This window comes from Octodon degus, unplaced genomic scaffold (genome assembly GCF_000260255.1).
Source record: "Octodon degus isolate 3935 unplaced genomic scaffold, OctDeg1.0 scaffold00348, whole genome shotgun sequence".
Lineage (NCBI taxonomy): Eukaryota > Metazoa > Chordata > Mammalia > Rodentia > Octodontidae > Octodon > Octodon degus.
The window spans coordinates 180,711-199,054 of record NW_004524924.1 but is presented as its reverse complement, the minus strand read 5'-3'; the positions used below and the strand labels follow the sequence as shown (position 1 = coordinate 199,054).

Sequence of the window (18,344 nt, the reverse complement as noted above, 5' to 3'; positions counted from 1 at the left end):
GCACAAAAGCAGGCAAAATAAGAGCATAGACCAATCGCAAGGTATTAAGAAAAAATGACTAACTTAACCTCATAATAAAAGACAAGGATGTTTCAAATTGGGTATTTTTGAACATTAAACTGAGATTGCCAGTCAGAAGCACTGGGATTATCACAGATCTGCCGCAGGTCACTGACCAAAAAGCATTGATGAGAAGAGGTGTCTCACTTCAAACACACACATACATACTCTCTCTCTCTCTCTCTCTCTCTCTCTCTCTCTCTCTCTCTCTCTGTTAATCTCTCCCCAATCAATTTATTTAATATTTCATATCCAAATAGAATTTATCACGTTATATCTTGGAACTTCAGGTTAGCTCTTAAAATACAGTATTCAAAAAATACAGAATATTTAAAAATAATTCCCTCATATTATAACTGATTCTTTAGAGAAATGATTTAAAGCTCTTTGCTTAACCCATGAACAATAGAGAGAAGTAATTTTTGAATACATGACTCTCCATATGCACTTATTTTTTATCCTACAAATAAATTACCCAATAATTTTGGTTATTTTTAAAATAGCATAAATGAATAATATCAAAAAAAGATTGTTTGGGTCTTTTCGAAAACAGAGCCCTGAAGTAACATAACCAGTAGAGGACACCTAGTGGACTGCGGCAGAACATTCGACTGCAGAAGAGGTCAGGCCCTTCACACACGTGTAAGGATGTTGGATGGGCAGGCACGCTCCCCTGAGAAGAACGGCCTTCCAAATACAACATTTAGCAGAAGCAGAAGCCTAAATCTGCATGGCTCATATCCTATGAGAAGCCCAAAGGACTAAGAATTTAAGGGACAAAACAGAGATAGACACTACTTGCTAAGTGCTGGAGAGTAAAGACTAGTGTGCCACAATTCTTTAATGGACTCAGGACACGGAAGATCACCATGTATTGAGTGGGCAGGTGTGCCCTAGTTATCCGCTGTCTTTAGAATCCTGTGCTAATAGACAAAGAAGCTCAAGGGCAAAGCTGACATGGACTGCTTTCTATCTACGTCTATAGTCCTCAAAGGAAAGCAAAATCCAGACAGCTGAACACTGTAAGCAACACCAGGAGACGTTTTCACTGTAAAGGTACTGTCTATGGCAGCTGAGTTCATCTGTGTAGAATACCTCCTGGAGATGTAATGGAGTTGGATTTTTAAAAGGAGTTTAAGAAAAGAATCAGCTTTCCAAATCTAAAGTTAACTCACACAAATCATAGGAGTGGAAGGAATCACTTTCACAAGGATCGTTGTAAAATTAGAAAATCAAATAGAGTTGTTGATACAAATGTGAAGGGCCAGCAGTGAGACTGGGCAGAGCGCAGCGGGGCGCAAACGCAGGCTGGACGTGGCGGCCAGCAGGCGGCTCTGGGTGCTAGTCCAGACAGGGCTGGGAAAACACTGCTGCTCTGTTAGGGTATATCTTACATGATTTTTCTTTTTCTAAACGATAAAAGAAGTTAAAATAATTACAGATAGGCAACCTATGGCAAGAGCTGGCTCCTAATATAAATTGCTAGTTAACCGAAGACAGCAAGCAAAGCATGGCCAGCTTCCGGCCGGCTAAAGGCCTTCTTAGCGCTGGGTTGCCACATGTAACTGTTGATCACCAACCTCTCAACTACCGTGAAAACCGAGTACAGTTGCTGAAGCAGCACTGTAACGTGCGAGGCCCATTATTCATCTGCAATTCGCATGGGCTTAAGAAGAGCAAAACCACAGCCCCTCTTTCCTAACTCAAAATGTATTTTGTTAGATATAAGATGTCTAAAGTCTCCACACAGGGAGATTGAGCAGGCAGGAAAGGAGGAATTGAAAAAATTTGATGTTTGTAAGGAGTGGTCCCAATGAAACAATGAATGCTTAAATTTAAAAAAAAGAATTAAAAGACACATTGCCATTAACTTCCCTGAAAGCACTCCCCTTCCTTCCAACACACCCACCCGACTGCTCGTGGCCCTTTCTGATGTAGTTCTAGAAGTCCTCCTTCTGTCTTTTCAAAGTTGACACATAACTGACGGTGGGGGCTGCTCCTGCCCAATGGAAAGGCAGCCCAGGAAGCCCTGCTGGCGAGCTGGTGCCCTGGAGCCACCAGATCTCGCACCACACAAGTTCTGCCTCTCCCCCAAGTCCAAAGGACCATGAGGCTCAAATGTAAGCCCCTCCAGGCAGCCGGAAGCCCAGCTAGAGACACACGGGAGGGAGCAGTTCCAAAGCTGCTTCCAAGAGGGAAGGATAGGACAGGCGAGCTTGAAGGGAGAGGGGGCATCAGCAGAAGATGAATGAATGTGTCTTTTATTGTAATTATTTTTTAATTTATATGTTCACCGTATTTTATTCACTCCTCATATACTATCAAAACATAGTCAATGCACAGTTGTGCATTTTACCACATTACTGCGTCATCCATGAAAAATCCACAGTATATGACATCAAAAACTACAAACAGAAAGTTGTTTCAAAGAAGGATTTCTCTCTTCAATTAATATGCTCTAAAACTGTCAAGGGCTCTCTGTCTTTGACAGAACAAGTAAGGTCAGCAGCTGTGACATTTGAGGTCCTAGAACTCTTCACTTTCACAAACCGAATAATCTCTCTATTCACTAAGCTCTTAATCTAGTCTTTATCTCTTCAGTGGCTTGTGATTGTCACAAATTCTTAATACTATTCCATTTAATTTCCGAGGATTTCTACACCATATGTCTCTTTTAGGAGGATCACAGAAACTTGATTCCCCTTGTGATAGGTCACAAAATAGCAGTCTGGCTGGGATCATTGTCACTACTTGAAATAAAATAATAAGAACAAAAACAACACTGAATCAAGGTAATTGTTTCTGAAACCAAAATACAAGCGTAGCAAAAACTCACCTGAGTTTTATGGAGATTGCTAGACAAGAAAATTTCTTGTCTAAAATTTAGACTTACCTAAATTGCCTCAGAGTTTCACTTTACCTGGCAAGATACATAAAATTCCAGCCCAGTGTCAGAGAGCTCTATTTTTGCACCTGAAAGCCATTTATCTCATAATTGGCTCCTGAGCAGCACTTCTCTCCTGACTCCCCAGCACTACAGCATTTCGTAAGTTAGTTTCCTGTCTCCACTGTTTGCTACTCTATTCACCACACATTTAACTTTGGAATGACCTACCGGACGGCTCGGACAGCAACCTTTCTTTACTTCATTCATGATACGTATCTGGCCTCAGTGCTCCTTGTTGTTTTTCAATTGGACTAATTCAGACCAGATCTTAAGGAAAAAAAAAAAAAAAAAAGCAATAATTGTTGAAGATGGAAGCCGTGGTTTCTTGCAGAAGGCAGCCACTTTCCTTGAGAATGATTCATTTAGAACAGTGGCAGCTTCCAGACTTCACACGTTACTTCCCCAAATTTGCTGAATTTAGCACCAGGCAGCTTGGTACTAAAACACTCCGAACTCAGACATGTGGGTGAGCGCGGAGCTTCCTCTGCAGCCTCCTCCCCGAGGCAGGCACGAGGTGCCTCTCCTGCTTTCTCTGTTGTGTTTCTCCTTGTAAACACATCCTGGTGGTATTTAAGAAATCAGGCACAGCTTTGCCAGTCTGGGAACAATTCAAGTGCTTTTGTGATTAGGGTTTGAATCATGTGGGTGGAATAATGAATTTGTACTAAATTCTGAATCATGAGTGTTTCTTCCCTGTTTAACAGTATTCCTGACAGGCACTAAAGAGCCATGATATATGACATTATACGGGTTACATTGCATAAGCAAGAAAACACTCTTCTCTTAAATGAGCTTAAGGTTCACTTATGCCTAAGGTCATTTATTTATAAAAAGGGCTTACCAAATCACAACTGTGTCCTCAATGGGTTTGGTTACCAAGTATCTGTAAGTGCTAATTAAATTGTGTTTTGCATTACTTATGGCAGGGAGCCGACGTTCCTGAATGGTGTCTTTAAACACTGCCTTGTCACAGGCACAGCGAGGTGCTCTGAGCCCTGCCAGAAGCAAAGGACATCGGAGAGAAGAGTGTCCTCTTCCACAGCCACATGGCCAGCCACTCTATCCGATAGGAGGCCATCTGCTCAGCCTGCTGCCATGCTCCCGGGTAACTGGGTTAAAACCACAAGACATTAAAAATAGCCACATCACCTGCTGTATTTTTAATTGACAGGGTACTTATATTAGTGACTTCCCCTCCACAGACTACTTGATAAAAATTTTTTTGTGAAAGAATATCTGGTGGCTTTGTTTGAAGAGGATACAATTCAAATCTGCTATTGCGTGGATCACAGTTTTAGGCGAGAAAACCCCTCTCTGATTCCTTCTATAATCTATAAATGGACAAATGCGAAGAATTGATCGTGGAAAGAGCGCACACAAGAACGAGAGCCTGCACCGTCTTGCAAGAACACTGAACGTGGGGTCGCGGTTAGAATCCCAGCTCCCCTTCCTGCCTCTGGGCATTTGGGGCACGCTATTTTCTACTGTTTAATTATCCTTATCTGCGTAATGAAGATAGTAACTGTATCTACCTCACTGAGTTGTTAGGGAGGTTCTGTGAGCTAATTAATACTGAGAATAAAATATAGTACTTGACAAATAATAAACTCTCAATAAATGTCAGCTATTATTATCAATTATATTGGTTTGATATTAACCTCAAAATGGTACAAAGAAGTTTGGAGAAGTTAACATCTATTCCACGCTAGCTGGAATATGCTATATAGAGAAAATTACAAGAGGGAGCCAATTTCTCAAATGTACTGCACTCGATTTTAAATGTATTCTACGCCCATATTTTAAGAACATGCCATTTTTATGCCTTTCATCGGTGTATTATGCAGTGTTTCATTCTTGCATGTCGTTTCCTGAAATCCTGTGAGCCAAAATGTCGCTGACAAGCACACACAAAACACGGCTCTGGCCACACAGCAGGCAGACGCAGCTTCCATCCGTGACTTGCCGGGGGGCGCTGGGAAGCCCTTCCGCGGGGCAGAGCGCCGCTGGACGCCTCCGCAGCCTTTCGGATTCGCGCTCTTACAAGGCAATAAGATTCAGGTTATAATTAACACAAAAGGGTAGACTGAGGGGGAATGAGAAAGCCGCAAGGTTAGGTGCAGACGCTGGAACTAGGGACATGAGCGCACCACGCGACGACGGCCAGGGAGCTCCAGCCGGCAGACTCCCGGGCTGAGCTCTCTCCGGGGCGCCCCAGTACCCGCAAGCCGAGGTGTCCCCTCAGCAGGGCAGGGCCCCCACTGCCCAAGCCCGCCCCAGTTATTCACTGTATTATTTGTGCCCTCCAGGCTGTAATTTCTTTCCTGGATACACTGCTTCAAGTATTACAAAATGAGCTAAGAAGAAAAAAACTCTGACTCTAGGCAGGGTATAAGAATGAACAACCATGTTACGCTAAAGTCCAAGGTTTCACATATACAACTTGAAAATAATCACAATGTATTACTTTTGAACATAAATTTACTGGCATCTAATCTTGTAGGAAACACACATGACACTATCGTTTAGCGGCATCCAACCCTAAAAACCAGAGCCTACGTGTGTTTTTCAAATGCGGCCCTTGATGTATTCATATTAAAGAAAAAGGAATCCTCCAGAAGAGAAGAACGATTGTACTTGGTTAGAAAAAATATATATGAATTAAATTTTAAATACACTATATTGACCTAAGACTGTTGCTCTGTAATTGCTTTCTTCAGTTTATTCACATTTAGTATTTGAGATCACTTCTCTCTGGCTTTTGTTTTGTTTCTTGTCTTTTTCAGACAAAGCCTCAGCAATCCGAGGTCTCAGAACGTGCAGCAGCCCTCCTGCCTCAGCCTCCTGAGTGCGGGGATTACAGGTGCACACCACCACGCCTGGCTGATCGTTTCTTCTGGAGACACAAAGGTAAGACTTACGCACCAAAAGGTGTGCACGCAGAAAGCTTAGTAGGCAACGTTCATGTGGCGTACTACACAGGCACACTCAGACTCCAACAGCGGCAGTGAAATACCGGCTCTAAGAAAGAAAAAGACACGACTCACCTCTTCCCACTGGTGGATGTATCTAATTAACCTTGAAAGTCGTAGTAAGCGCAAGAGACTGAGAATTTTTGTAAACCTCACAATGCGAAGTGCTCTGGCTGTCTTGTAAACTTCCGAATCCATTCCTTTTTCCACAATAAGAAAGATATAATCCACTGGAATTGAGGAGATGAAGTCCACCACAAACCAGCTCTTCAAGTAGTTCATCTTGATCACTTTGGGGTCCAGGATTATTTCGGAGCTGTCCTCGTTGACGGTCCCAGTCCTAAAATTCATGATCAGGTCCAAGAGAAAGACCGTGTCCGAGGCCACGTTGAAGATAATCCACGGTGTTGTCGTCTGCTCTGTAAAGAACGTGATTCCAACTGGGATGATGACCAGATTTCCAACCATCATTATAAGCATTATCAAATCCCAATAAAACCTACAACAAATAAAAAAAATCAGATTTTGAGATGTAAAAAGTAACCATTCCATTCTCCTCCTCACAAATAAAAACTATTGCTGATTTATGGTTAAATACATGAGCGAAAGAACAGAACAATATTTTTAAATGTAATTCTTTCAATGGCTTCTTCCTTAATTCTATGAAAAACTAATATATTCCTCAATGGAGCCATTGCCATTACAGAATTCTAAAAATAAGAGGCTAAAGCACACCATACAGATAAACTTCAGAAGTATAGTGTTATTCATCTAGGAAAGAAATAAAAGCAAACTCCCTGTATGGTTAATGCAAAATATAGCTAGACACAAGAAAGAAATACAAGACTAGACAACCCCTCCTAAAAACTTACCTTCAAGAAGCCATTTTTAGAGGTGTTCCAAAGTGACCTATGCGTTAATTTACCAATCACAAATTAGAACAATAGTCATTATAGAGTGTTCTAAAAATCCTAAGTGTTACAAATTTCTCTCTAAGAGTACAGATCAGACCCACCATGGAGCCCAGCATAGCTTAGAGATTTGTAGTATTCAAAATATTTGTTTTATTTTACTTTATTAAAACAAAATTAATTTTAGTCTGATGACATAAAGAAGTGAACAGAGGGCCAGGGAGATAGCTCAGTGGAATAAGTGCTTGCCTGGCAAGCACAAGGTCCTGAGTTCAATCCCTAGTACTGCAAAGATAAAATAAAATAAACTTTCAAAGAAGTAAATAGATTCTATTCTAGATTGAACAAGTATCTTAAATACATTGTATTATTTTTTTCAAAATAAATCTATGATTAAAATTTTGGATTTAATTTTGATCATGTCTATTATTATGAACAAAGTTTGCGAACATTATTTTCACTTAAAGTTGAAAGAAACCAGGAACTTTGTTTCAAGTTTATACAGTTTAAATTTATCAAATATGACTGCAGTATTATTTTGACAAGGGTTATTTCAAAATCTACTGTATGTATGTACTTTTAAACGAGCAATTAACACAAATGTACAATCATAAAATCTGGAAACATGAGTTACTCCAACCTAATTATAGACGTCTTCTTCTGACACTTTTGTTGTATAACTCATATGAACTTCAAGGTAAGAATTTCTATTAACCAAGACTATGAGCTACACTTTGGTAAGGGTTACATTTGCACAAATCTTTTGAATTATTGTTGCACATAATTATGAATAATTTCTGGTATAAAAACACCAGGCTTTGTCTCTAGCCCTAAGATTATGCAAATATTTGTCATTTTGAGATTATCACTGATATGTCTGCTAAAACCTAATTGCAGGGCATGGTGCGCATGCCTGTAATCGCAGCACTCAGGAGGCTGAGGCAGGAGGATCTTCGCAAGTTTGGTACCAGCCTGGGTTACAAAGTGAGCTCAAGGCCAGCCTGAACTGCATATCGAGACTCTGTCTCAAAAGACTCTGTCACAAAATAATAATAATAATAATAATAACTTTATAAAAACCTAATTTTACCCTTGTAAACAAGTGTAGAATTCCTCAGATCAGTGGTCACCACACACCAGCAGGGAGTTCTCTGGCACTGCCCCTCCTCTCTTCATGGAAACGCAATTAGAAAACGAACAAACCAAAAAACCCCAAACGCACATTTTTTTCTGTTTTTCTGTCTTCTGAGTGGAGATGTCTGAGGTGCCATTTCAAACCCCGGGGACAGGAGAGTGATGCTCCGGAGGAGCGGCGCTGAGATAGCTATTTCACAAGCCAATGGCATCGCCGAGCCCTACGGGAAAGCCACCTGAGGCCCTGCACTTCCGGACCCCGCCGAGGGGTCTTCTGCCAGCCTCTCCCTCTGCCCGCCCTAAAGGCTGCTGACCCTCGGGCGCGGCGCCTAGCCCTTCTATCTCCGACTCCACAGAGCCTCCTTGGGAAGTCCTACGTACCCACCACTGGCGACTCCAAGGCTGTGTCCGTTCCATGCCTGCCTTGCAAGCCCTAGCCCCTCGCGTCAGGGCCTATTAAACCTGTCTCCTGGCATATTTCACGCCCACCTCAGGCATCAGCCCTAAGTCAAGCTCGGAATATCTTGGACCACTTGGACCCTTCACGTGCCCCAGAAGAAAGAAACAGCTGCAGGTGTGTCCCGCGGCTCATAAGCCGTGGCTCCACCCTAGATAACTGCTGCCCACAAAGCTTCTCATCACGCATCCAGTTATTAAAACCGACTCTAATATCTAAAAGAAAGTTTATTACTTAAAAGTTTATTAATTAAAGTCCTATTAATATGTGCAACATTTATGGCTTGTGTCAGTTAAAAATAAAAACAAAATAAAATCATACCCATGTTACAATAGCTACACAATACAGAATTTCTTAATATTGTAGGTTAACAATCAAAATGTATTCATTCACTTGCCCTTTTCAATTCAAAATGAATTGAATGTCAATTCTGAATGTCCTCATTCAGAAATCCTTACTAGTTTTTTAATTTGGAGAAATTATATAAACCTCTAATCCTAAATTTTTTCATCAGTAAAATTAAGATTAAAGGAACAAATTTATAGTTTGTGGATTAAAAGGATTAAAAGATAATATATGTAAATCACGGGGCCCGTGACACATGATGCTGGTGGTACAGTGATTACCCACTTACCCTTCCTCACTTAACAAAAGCAAAGCAGCTTTGGAGGGAGCAGCCAACATTTCATTGAAAATTATAGACATCCTTGTATTTCTGACATTGAAATTAAAATGGAAATTTTTTAAATACTAATATTCTGTACTTATTAGTCAGAGATGAAAAATAAAGTCTCCTGCAATCTTTGTGAAGGCAGTCATCTTGCCACACCATAGGTTTTTTGTTCCTGTTTCTGTTTTTCCTTTGGTCCTGGGCATCGAACTCACGTCCTCGCACTTGCCATGCAGGTGCTTGTGCCGCGAGCTGTCTCCCTGGCCCCACCCTAGCTTTTTATTAGCAGGTTCAAAGCTACCTGACCTCTCCGTATCCATATGAAGGAGCTCCTTTAATCCTTATAATGTCTTTTTACCATATCACTAACTATTTTACAGCACAAATGCAGATCTGGTTATACACTTTGGGGAACATAATACTGTCTTTGGTTAGCACAGATTATGTCCTTCAGTAGGCGAAGCAAAGCCAGTTACTACCTATTCCGCAAGTGTGTCACAGCCTGCATTCTTCACGCGCTAGGTGTCCCTGAAGACCGGCCCCATGAGCCCCACTTACCATGGCACATGTGACACGCGAGTAGTGTGGCTGTCCTAAAAGTCCTTGTTCTCCACCTAGTCATCTCTCTTTCCCCATTTCTGAGGGCTCTGACAACCTCAAAAACAACATATATTTTCAATATGCTCCCAATTTTATTTGTATTATTACTATTTGTCTTTGTTTTCTCCACTATTACTAGATTTAAGTTTTTTGAGGTATAAAATTATATCTTGTTTATTTTCTGCTGTAATGTACCACGTAAATGTAACATAACAAATACTATAGATAGATAGATGATTGATAGATGATAAATAGATAATAGATCGATACATAGATATGTAGATAGATAGATGATAGATACATAGAGAGATGATGATAGACAGGTAGAACAATCTTTAGTAGAGATAGTTGAAGAAAACTTTTATACTAAGACAATAAGCTATGAATAACAGAATACATTAATGTAAATGAAATGAAGTAAAGAATAATTCTTAGGCTAGGCCAACAGAAAATAAAAGGAGTGTGGACTTGGCTCCTGACTTGGTGCATTCTAAAATGTATACGGGTAGAAACTCCTCTTGCCCCTGGACACAGAACTTGGGGAGGCACTGGTGGGCTCTGAATGCAGACGAGGGCCCAGATCCACAGTCCACAGCTGTACAATGGGGCTAGGGCATGCGCTGCCGCGACGGTGCTTCCTTCTGTCCTCTCACCTCCTCTGCAGGAAGACCACAGACAACTCTATGAGTGAAACAAGCTCTGGAGCACACGTGAGCGACTCTCCTTGAAAGAGGAGCAGTCGTGTCCCTTTTGGCTGTGCCTGACCCGATTTCCATGTATTGGTATGTGCAGAGCCAGCTAGCACTTTTCTTTTTCCTTTCAACTGGCTTTAAGCAATACGTATCAGTCTAGCCAAGGTGCTGGTGGTGTTCTTTGAAGACGGCACATGTGTTTTCCCTGGAACCCCCACCTGCTGCTCTTTAGTACAAGGTGGGTTGAGAAAGGACCAGGAGCCAATGCTCCATGCTGTCAGCTGGGGTTGGGCCTCGAGATAAAGGCTCTGGCTTCCTGCGGCTTGAAAGACTAAACATCAGAGCTGAAGCTCTGGGACTGTGTGATGCAGGCTACTCTCTGCATATTGCAGAGGTAAATGCAGGCCTCCACCTAGCCCAACTCGCAGCGCTCACCTGCTTCCTGCCATTCTCAGTCATTCATCCTCAATCCACTCCTCCTTCATGACTGAATAAAACCCAAGCTCAGCCCTGGGTGGAGGCTTTTGTCCTGGCTAGCCATTACCAGGACTGGCCTCGGAGCCCCTGGCTCCCCATAGCTATAAATATGCCTTCGTGTCTTTACTCTCACCATGGGTTACACTGGAAGTGGTACATCAGAATTAACTTGATGGGATTCCAGTAACTTATCTATGGGATTGCAAATATAAATTCCCCAGACTGAGATAAGGACCAGGAAGCGCTCTGCAGTAATCAAGCGGTAACGCAGAAGGCAGAGATAGCTAAGACAAAGGACCTGTGGGCACTGCTATGCTGCCGTATTTATGGAGTCCCAGGTGAGGCTCCTGTTTGCCACAAACCTTGTTGTCAGCACGGCTCGGATCCTGAGCGTCTCTTTCCACCTTTACAGTAAACTTCATCATCCCAGGGGAGCAGAGAGAGAAGAGGTTCCACACAGAGTTCCCTCCCCTGGAACTCTGTCAGAGCGGAGAAAATGCCCTTTGGGAAGCCACGAGTCGTGGCGATAGAGCAGAATGACAATCTAGAGCATTGTTTTCCCATGTTTTAGAGATAAATAATTAAATAGGTTAAATACAAATACTTCTAATTGTAATTATATACTATCCCAAAGATCATAATTTTAGATGCTAAGAAAATAAAGTATTTTCATGAACAGTTTTGCAAAGAATCCAGAGAGGAGTGAAAAAGAGGCATTGTAAAGATCAGCTCCTAACTCTAGACAGGACATGCTCCAGGTTCAGCCACTCTGTTTGCTCGGTCCAGGAGCACCCCCAAAGCTTGTGATAAATAAAGGCAACTTCTTTGTTCCCTTGTAAGGACTTCACTCTGTCTTCAACTTTCCCTGCCCCAACTTCTTGTACTATCTGCCCTGGTTGAAATAATTTGATGTCAGACATTTCTAACCTAAAGCCATGAAGTGATTTAAAGAACTGCCACCCTTCACTACTAGAGATGGTTGCCTTTACAAGAGCATTAATATTGAATGAATTGCTCTCTTCTCCCCTCTCTCTAATAGACTAATTTTTCCTCATTAGCAGAAAGGAGAAAAGGACCGCCAGTTACATTCCTCCTGTAGACTTGTACTCATCACGGTTCCTATTTTATCCTTTGCAGTTGAAGCTAAAGGACTCAATAAGCCTGACTCTCAGACTCATATTGAAGACTCATTCATATAAGAAACAACCGAACAGAATTCCCCAAAGCTAGCGTCTCTTGATAAGTTTCCATGAAATACAGCACCTCTTCGTAAACATGGAGCTATAAGGTCGTGCCTCTGTGAAATGTCACGGCATTGAAATCATGGGTGTTCTGGGAGATGAACATTGCTAGAAGCCTCATAAATGATTTTTGTACTTAGAAAAGTGCTCCCAAGGCATCAGTTACATTTTATTTTTAGATATCGATCATAAATCAGGCATACATTTGTACCGACTGACTGATCCACTGAAGAAAGCAAACACACAAGCACGTCTTGCTGTATTTCTTTTCTGGTGAGACCAACAGACAGCCCAGGCATGTAGGCTGCAGCTGTAAAGGCGCAATTCCAGCGCAGGCCCTAATCCTATGACAGGTCTGCATACTGTTCACGTTAACATGTTAATTACACGTGTGGAGTTGATAGGGCCAAAGAGCCGGAACAGTCATCTCAATGGGCTTAAATCCAAAACTATTAGTCCTACAGCTAATACTTTGTCTAAAATTTTTATTTCTGTTTATTACCATGTTTCTTTCTTTTTATCTATCCTCTAAACAATAAAGCTTAATAATTATCCTTAAGTCGTCTCTACGGAGCTTGGCCTTTGAGCATTTGTGAAGCTGTGTATTTCTTCTATTGCTGTAGGCTTCCTGCAAGACCTTTCATTGAGTTTCTTTGCTATCATCTGGGCAAAATGTTATGGCATCATTATTTTACATACTAATTGTCCTGTTTGTAGCAGCCTCAGCAAACTGCACCCTCCTGATACACGAGACTCTCATGTTGTTCACAAAATGAAGTACGACCACGCAAGATCCTCTGCAACATACAATAATGCTATGCTGTGAAGCTTATTTGTATGTGCATGACCCCCAGCTAAATTTTAAAGTGACAGGGGTATTCAGACCCCCCAAAAATGCCATCTAGCACTTCTTGCCCCTACAACCTATGTTCAACACACTCCATTGTTACTTCCCATCATCTTGCTTGGCAGGCCCCTCACAGTCCCCCTGTCACTTCCTCCTCGGCAGACGTACCTACGCCTGCCGCAAGTTGCTGTCTTACCTTCTCAACATGATTGCCATCTGCGTGTACGTGATAGGGAACGCTGAGTGCCTTCCCATAACACAGTGTCAATAACAACTTAATAAAAAAGACAACAGAAAAGCATTATCCAAAAATATTATGATCTTTTTTTTTCTTTTTTTGGTGCTGGGGATCAAACTCAGGACCTTGTGCTTAGCAGGCAGGCACTTAAGCCGCTGAGCTATCTCCCCAGCCCCCCAGAAATATTATTTTAGATCTCATTGTTAGCCAAATAAAATGTGAATCTTCTCTATGCCTGACCTGTCAAGGAACTAGTAACTATATACTGCTAACTGTTCAATCATTAAATTCTAAAATAATTGCACATCTGTGTTAACAAGGGGTGGGATATTATCATGTCATATAATTTTAGTTAAAACATGTTCACTTTTTCTTTGGCAAGATTTGGAAGTTAATTAGGTGCAAACCTTTTAAGCTTTTATTGAGTGATAGAATTCCATATATTTTTAAGCTATTCCAATCAATCTGTTAGATAACAAGAAGGAAGACGTTCAAAGCACACTGCGACTGTGCAGTCCAGTTTGCTCTGGACGGAAGCCATGATTTGTAGTCTGCTGAACCCAAACATCTATTACCCCTAATTGTCATCCGTGGATTACTCCCTAGTCTAAGGCTTTAATCAAAGGGCACAGAATAGACCACAACTCTCTGAGCATTGTCTTTCCACAGCATTCTAGCTTTATGTCTTCATACAGATGCTCCACAAAAAGAAAGGTTCTTCATTTATGAAGGGCAAATAGACATAATGCATACAATACTTCTTTGTGCTTAAATTTAGAGTTCTCCAGAGACTCTACTCTAAAAGTATCTTTAGCTCAGAAGCGATTTTAATTGACCAGAGTAAGTTGTAAAAAAAAAAAAATTGTTTCTACTTGTGATAATGGACATTTTAGCTGTTAAGAAAAGCAGAAATACTATGTGTCAATGGCCATGTCATCCTCAACAAAAATGTGTTCTCTTATCATTAACTCTACTACAAAATTCAGCGAGTTATCCAGGCACTGGGACACCTGTAATCCCAGAACTCTGCAAGGCTAAAATAGGACTACAAGGTAAGGACCAGCGTGGGAAACTAAGGGATTTACTCAGACTCTGCCCCAAAATTAAAATTTAAAAATGACAACAATAATAATAGCAAAAAGATCAGGGATATAGCTCAGGGTTCACTCCCTAGTGCCAAAAAAAATCAGTAAATTGAGGTTCTAAATGTGATAGTAGACCATGTTGTTTCTAATATGGTACTCTAATACAGACATTGAAGATTCTTCAATTTCAAAACTCATGAATGACTATTAGTTTTAGAAGTCTTTGTTTGTAAGGTTACTTTCCTTCAAACATTATGAAATTTTAAATAGAAGAAAGTTTAGTAGAAACATAAAATGTGACATTTATATATCAATGGAGTATTATTTTTTGAGGTACGGGGAATTGAACTTAGAGCCCTGTGCTTGCCAAGCAAGCACTTATTCTACTGAGCTATCTCTCTGGCCTGGCCTGGAATAATATTTTTACCATAAAAAAGTATAAACTATGCACCTTGAGGCTATTATTTTAAGTGAAAGAGACATAGAAATTAAAATATCACACAGCTTCTCACATCTTAAAAATGCAACCTATAAGAAATGAATTATAAATGTCAGGTGTTACATTCTGTGTCTCGATGTCTCTCCAAGCCTCTGGCAGTAGTGGGGCCAAGGCTTCTAGAGTTTGGGATGGATTCATGGTCCAACATTGGGATTATAGGTGTGAGTACCTGAGGGTGGAAAGCCCATATACAAAATAAGGGTCAGAAAGAGTCTTCCTGCTCAGTCCTTTACACTTGCTCCTTTTGCTGTCTTCTGCCACCATGAACTGGTGCTCCTCTGTCACACCACCCTGCCTTGGAGCCAGCTGAGTGTGGACTGAAACCTCCACAAACTGTGAGCTGAAGAAACCTTTCCTTCCTTAAATTTGGGTGTCAGGTATTCGGGCAGTGAGAGAAAAGTAACCAACACAGAATTTGATACCAGTAGTAGGGTTGTTGCTGTGACTACACCTGACTGTGTGGTTCAGGAGCCTTTATAAATGACTTATGAAAAGAGTTGGAAAAGGTTCAGAGATGTCACCTGAAAGACTAGAGTTGAAGCACCTTAGATTTTGTATGGGATACTCTGGTCAGAGCTCAAATGAGCAGAAGGCTGAAAGAAATCCTGCCAGGATGGAGCCACCCAAGCCTTTTGAGGCTAGCAACTCACCACAGATTGCCACAGATTTGTTCTTGGATGGACTGCATTTGTAGATGGACTCCAGATGATGTGTATTAGGGGTTGGCAGAAGGTTTATCTGCATTTTTCTCAGGTCCAGAGACTTTTGCCTGAGACTAAGAATAAGGGCAGCAGACAGATTAAACATAGAAAACACTTCAGGGCAGGTGAATGCTGAGGCGGTGGCATGGCTGTTGTTGAGGGCTTTTAGCCAGACTTATGTTAAAAATCAAGAGCAAAGAATCTGGCAAGATGGCTTAAAAAGTTGAGAGTTTGGCCAGAAAGAAAGCTCCAGTAAACCTGCAGACTGCAAAGACACAACTCAGGAAAGCCCCACTGCTGACGAAGAGCAGGAGGACATAAAGGTGGCTTGACAGAATCACAAGGAGCAGCAAGCCTCCACGCTTTGCAGCCTCAAAACCACAGAAGCGAAAGGCATTGCTCTGAACTCTGCAGTAACATGGCCCCCAGCGGTGTGAAGTCCATACCATGTGCTGGAAAGTGGCAGCATAGAGAATTTGCTCCTCAGAGCCACACTCAGCGGGCTCAGCAAGCCAGGCACTCAGCCCCTATGGCCAAAAGGGGAGGAAGCCTGACAACAGCTCTCGCCAGCAGCAGACCACGGCATCGTCCACGTGGCGTTGACTTTAGCTGCATGGAGAATGCGAGAGTTGCGGGGTTAAGGCAGCTTCCACCATGATTTTAGAATCGAGCCAGTGTGGCTCTGGGAGGGCAGTGTGTGGAACTGCGAGTGAGAGCCAGAGATAAGGGGAGACCCAAAAGGGTCAGAAAAGCCAGGAACATGCGTGATCTAAGGAAAGCTGCCAGGAGGCAGCAAAGTGGCTTAAGAGAGAAGCCATGGGAGCTACACCCACAAAAATAAAAGCTTAATTATAAAAACAAAATCACTAAATTCTTTCATGTCTAAACACATAGCTTTTATTCAAGTTTAGAGGTTCTGATTTCAGAAAGATTTTTTGTTGCTCTTTAATTTTTCTACCACATTATTTTCAAATCATCCAGCTTATCTTTCGCATATTTTTTTTTCTTTTGCGGAACCAGGAATTGAACTCGGGCCCTTGCGCTTCCTAGGAAAGTGCTTATTCCACTGAGCCATCTCCCCAGCCCTCTCGTACCTATTGATAGAAGGCATTTTGACACTGTTTCTTAACACTGCCAATTTCACAAAACCCACGCTGCCTCACTCACTGGAGGTCCCTGAAGCTGTGCCAGTTGTCCACGCCACTGTGTCCATTTCATGATGTGAGGGAGTGAAACATCAGCGCCTCCCTGGGCCCTCCGTGTGCCTAGGGCTCACACCTCATGAGCATCTTAAAACATGCTCATGACTCTACTTCTGGATGTAAAAATTATCTCACTTTATTAGATGATACTGTGTATAACGGTACTATTTGATATTCTGAACAGAGGGGTAAGCAAGAGTAATTTTGAGCAAAATAAATGAAGCCATTAAGTTAAGGATCTTCATTTCTTTTTTGTTTCTTTTTTTAAAAAGAGAATAAACAACAAAAGCAATGAAAAGATTAGAAACAATGTGGAATTTCAAAAAACAAGATGACAGTAATTCAACAATCGCTATACTGCATAATGTTTTCTTCAAAATAGTTGTTCAGATTACCAGAGAAACAAACAAACTAAAAGATCAAAGAAACAGACAAGCAACAGCTATGCAATCCTTGATCAAGTTCTGTGCTTGCATTTCTTCTGCCGTACTGAGTGCCTGGACACGTAACGCAAGGATCTCACAGGGATACTGACCAAGCAGGTGAAAGCCTCACGGTGGCTGTGGCCGCAGCGAGCAGTGGGCACGTGCCACTCTGTGGCTAGCAGTCACCCGTCGGAGAACATGTGCACTTCACACAACTGTTGCCTCAAAGGAGGGCTCCAGTTCAAATGTGGAGTGGCGTGGGGCTGCCAGCCCGGCTCAGCGGCTCCACTTCTTTCCGGCTCTGTGCCTTCCAGGAAGGCACTTGAGTTTGCCAGCAGTCCCAGAGAAGCAAGGCGATGGCACATCAGTCCCTGTGTCCGTAGGGGGGCACAGTGCTGCGCTTCTGAATACGGAGGCCCTGGGTCAGCCTTTGTCAATGGGGATTTTTCTGACTTATTTCTCCACTATCCTTAAAAGAGATTTCACTAATCTACTTACCAAGATCAATTCAGATGTTCTAAAGGCAAAATAAATCTATACGAAAGCAAGCATCAAATTTCATACCAAATATTTTCACACAATAGTGACATAATAATGCCAACAAATACGTGTTGGTTCTCTTTTACAGAGCAGGTATTACTCTGGGCGCTGCGAAAGAAACGTACATGCAAATCACACACAAAACTTCCCCTCAAGAATCTCCAACATTAATAGAAAATGAGGCATTTACTTAAATAAGACTAAGAAAAGATTTGAACATGTTTGTAAATAGCACACAAGTTACTTGCGTTTCCAAAAGACAGAAACAATCGGTTGTGTGTTCAGGGTTAACTACTAATCTTAAGGAGACTTGGTATCTGCTGTGACGCTCCTGGGGCTCGCAGTTCTTCACGGCACAAAATCTGATCTATCAGCCAATACATACTGCTTTCCAGGCATGTATTGTGCTTTCCCTACAAATAGAATTAGATGCAGCCCAGTCTGCAAGAAGGTACGGTCTAGGACACATAAAGAAATAATCTCGGAAAGTCCTGTGTCCAGCGGCACACTGAGCTGCGGCACACTATGGACGGTGGCCAGGTCTTGTAAGAGGGGCAGCAAGAGTGGGAACCAGGGCCTTGTGGAGTCAGTGGTCTGCTATCTGCCCTGCACGACCACCGGGACTGCTTTGGTGGAGTCCGTGGCCTGC

At 42.0% G+C, this 18,344-nt stretch overlaps 1 protein-coding gene across 1 annotated transcript in view; it reads right to left on the bottom strand.

Annotated features, from left to right (window-relative positions):
• Nucleotides 1–18,344, bottom strand: part of LOC101580344 (potassium/sodium hyperpolarization-activated cyclic nucleotide-gated channel 1) — a 375,264-nt gene that overhangs the window by 320,768 nt on the left and 36,152 nt on the right. The window contains exon 2 of the mRNA XM_004648037.1: nt 6,052–6,475. Within this exon, the coding sequence (XP_004648094.1) occupies nt 6,052–6,475 (424 nt within the window). The remainder of the gene's footprint in view (nt 1–6,051; nt 6,476–18,344) is intronic.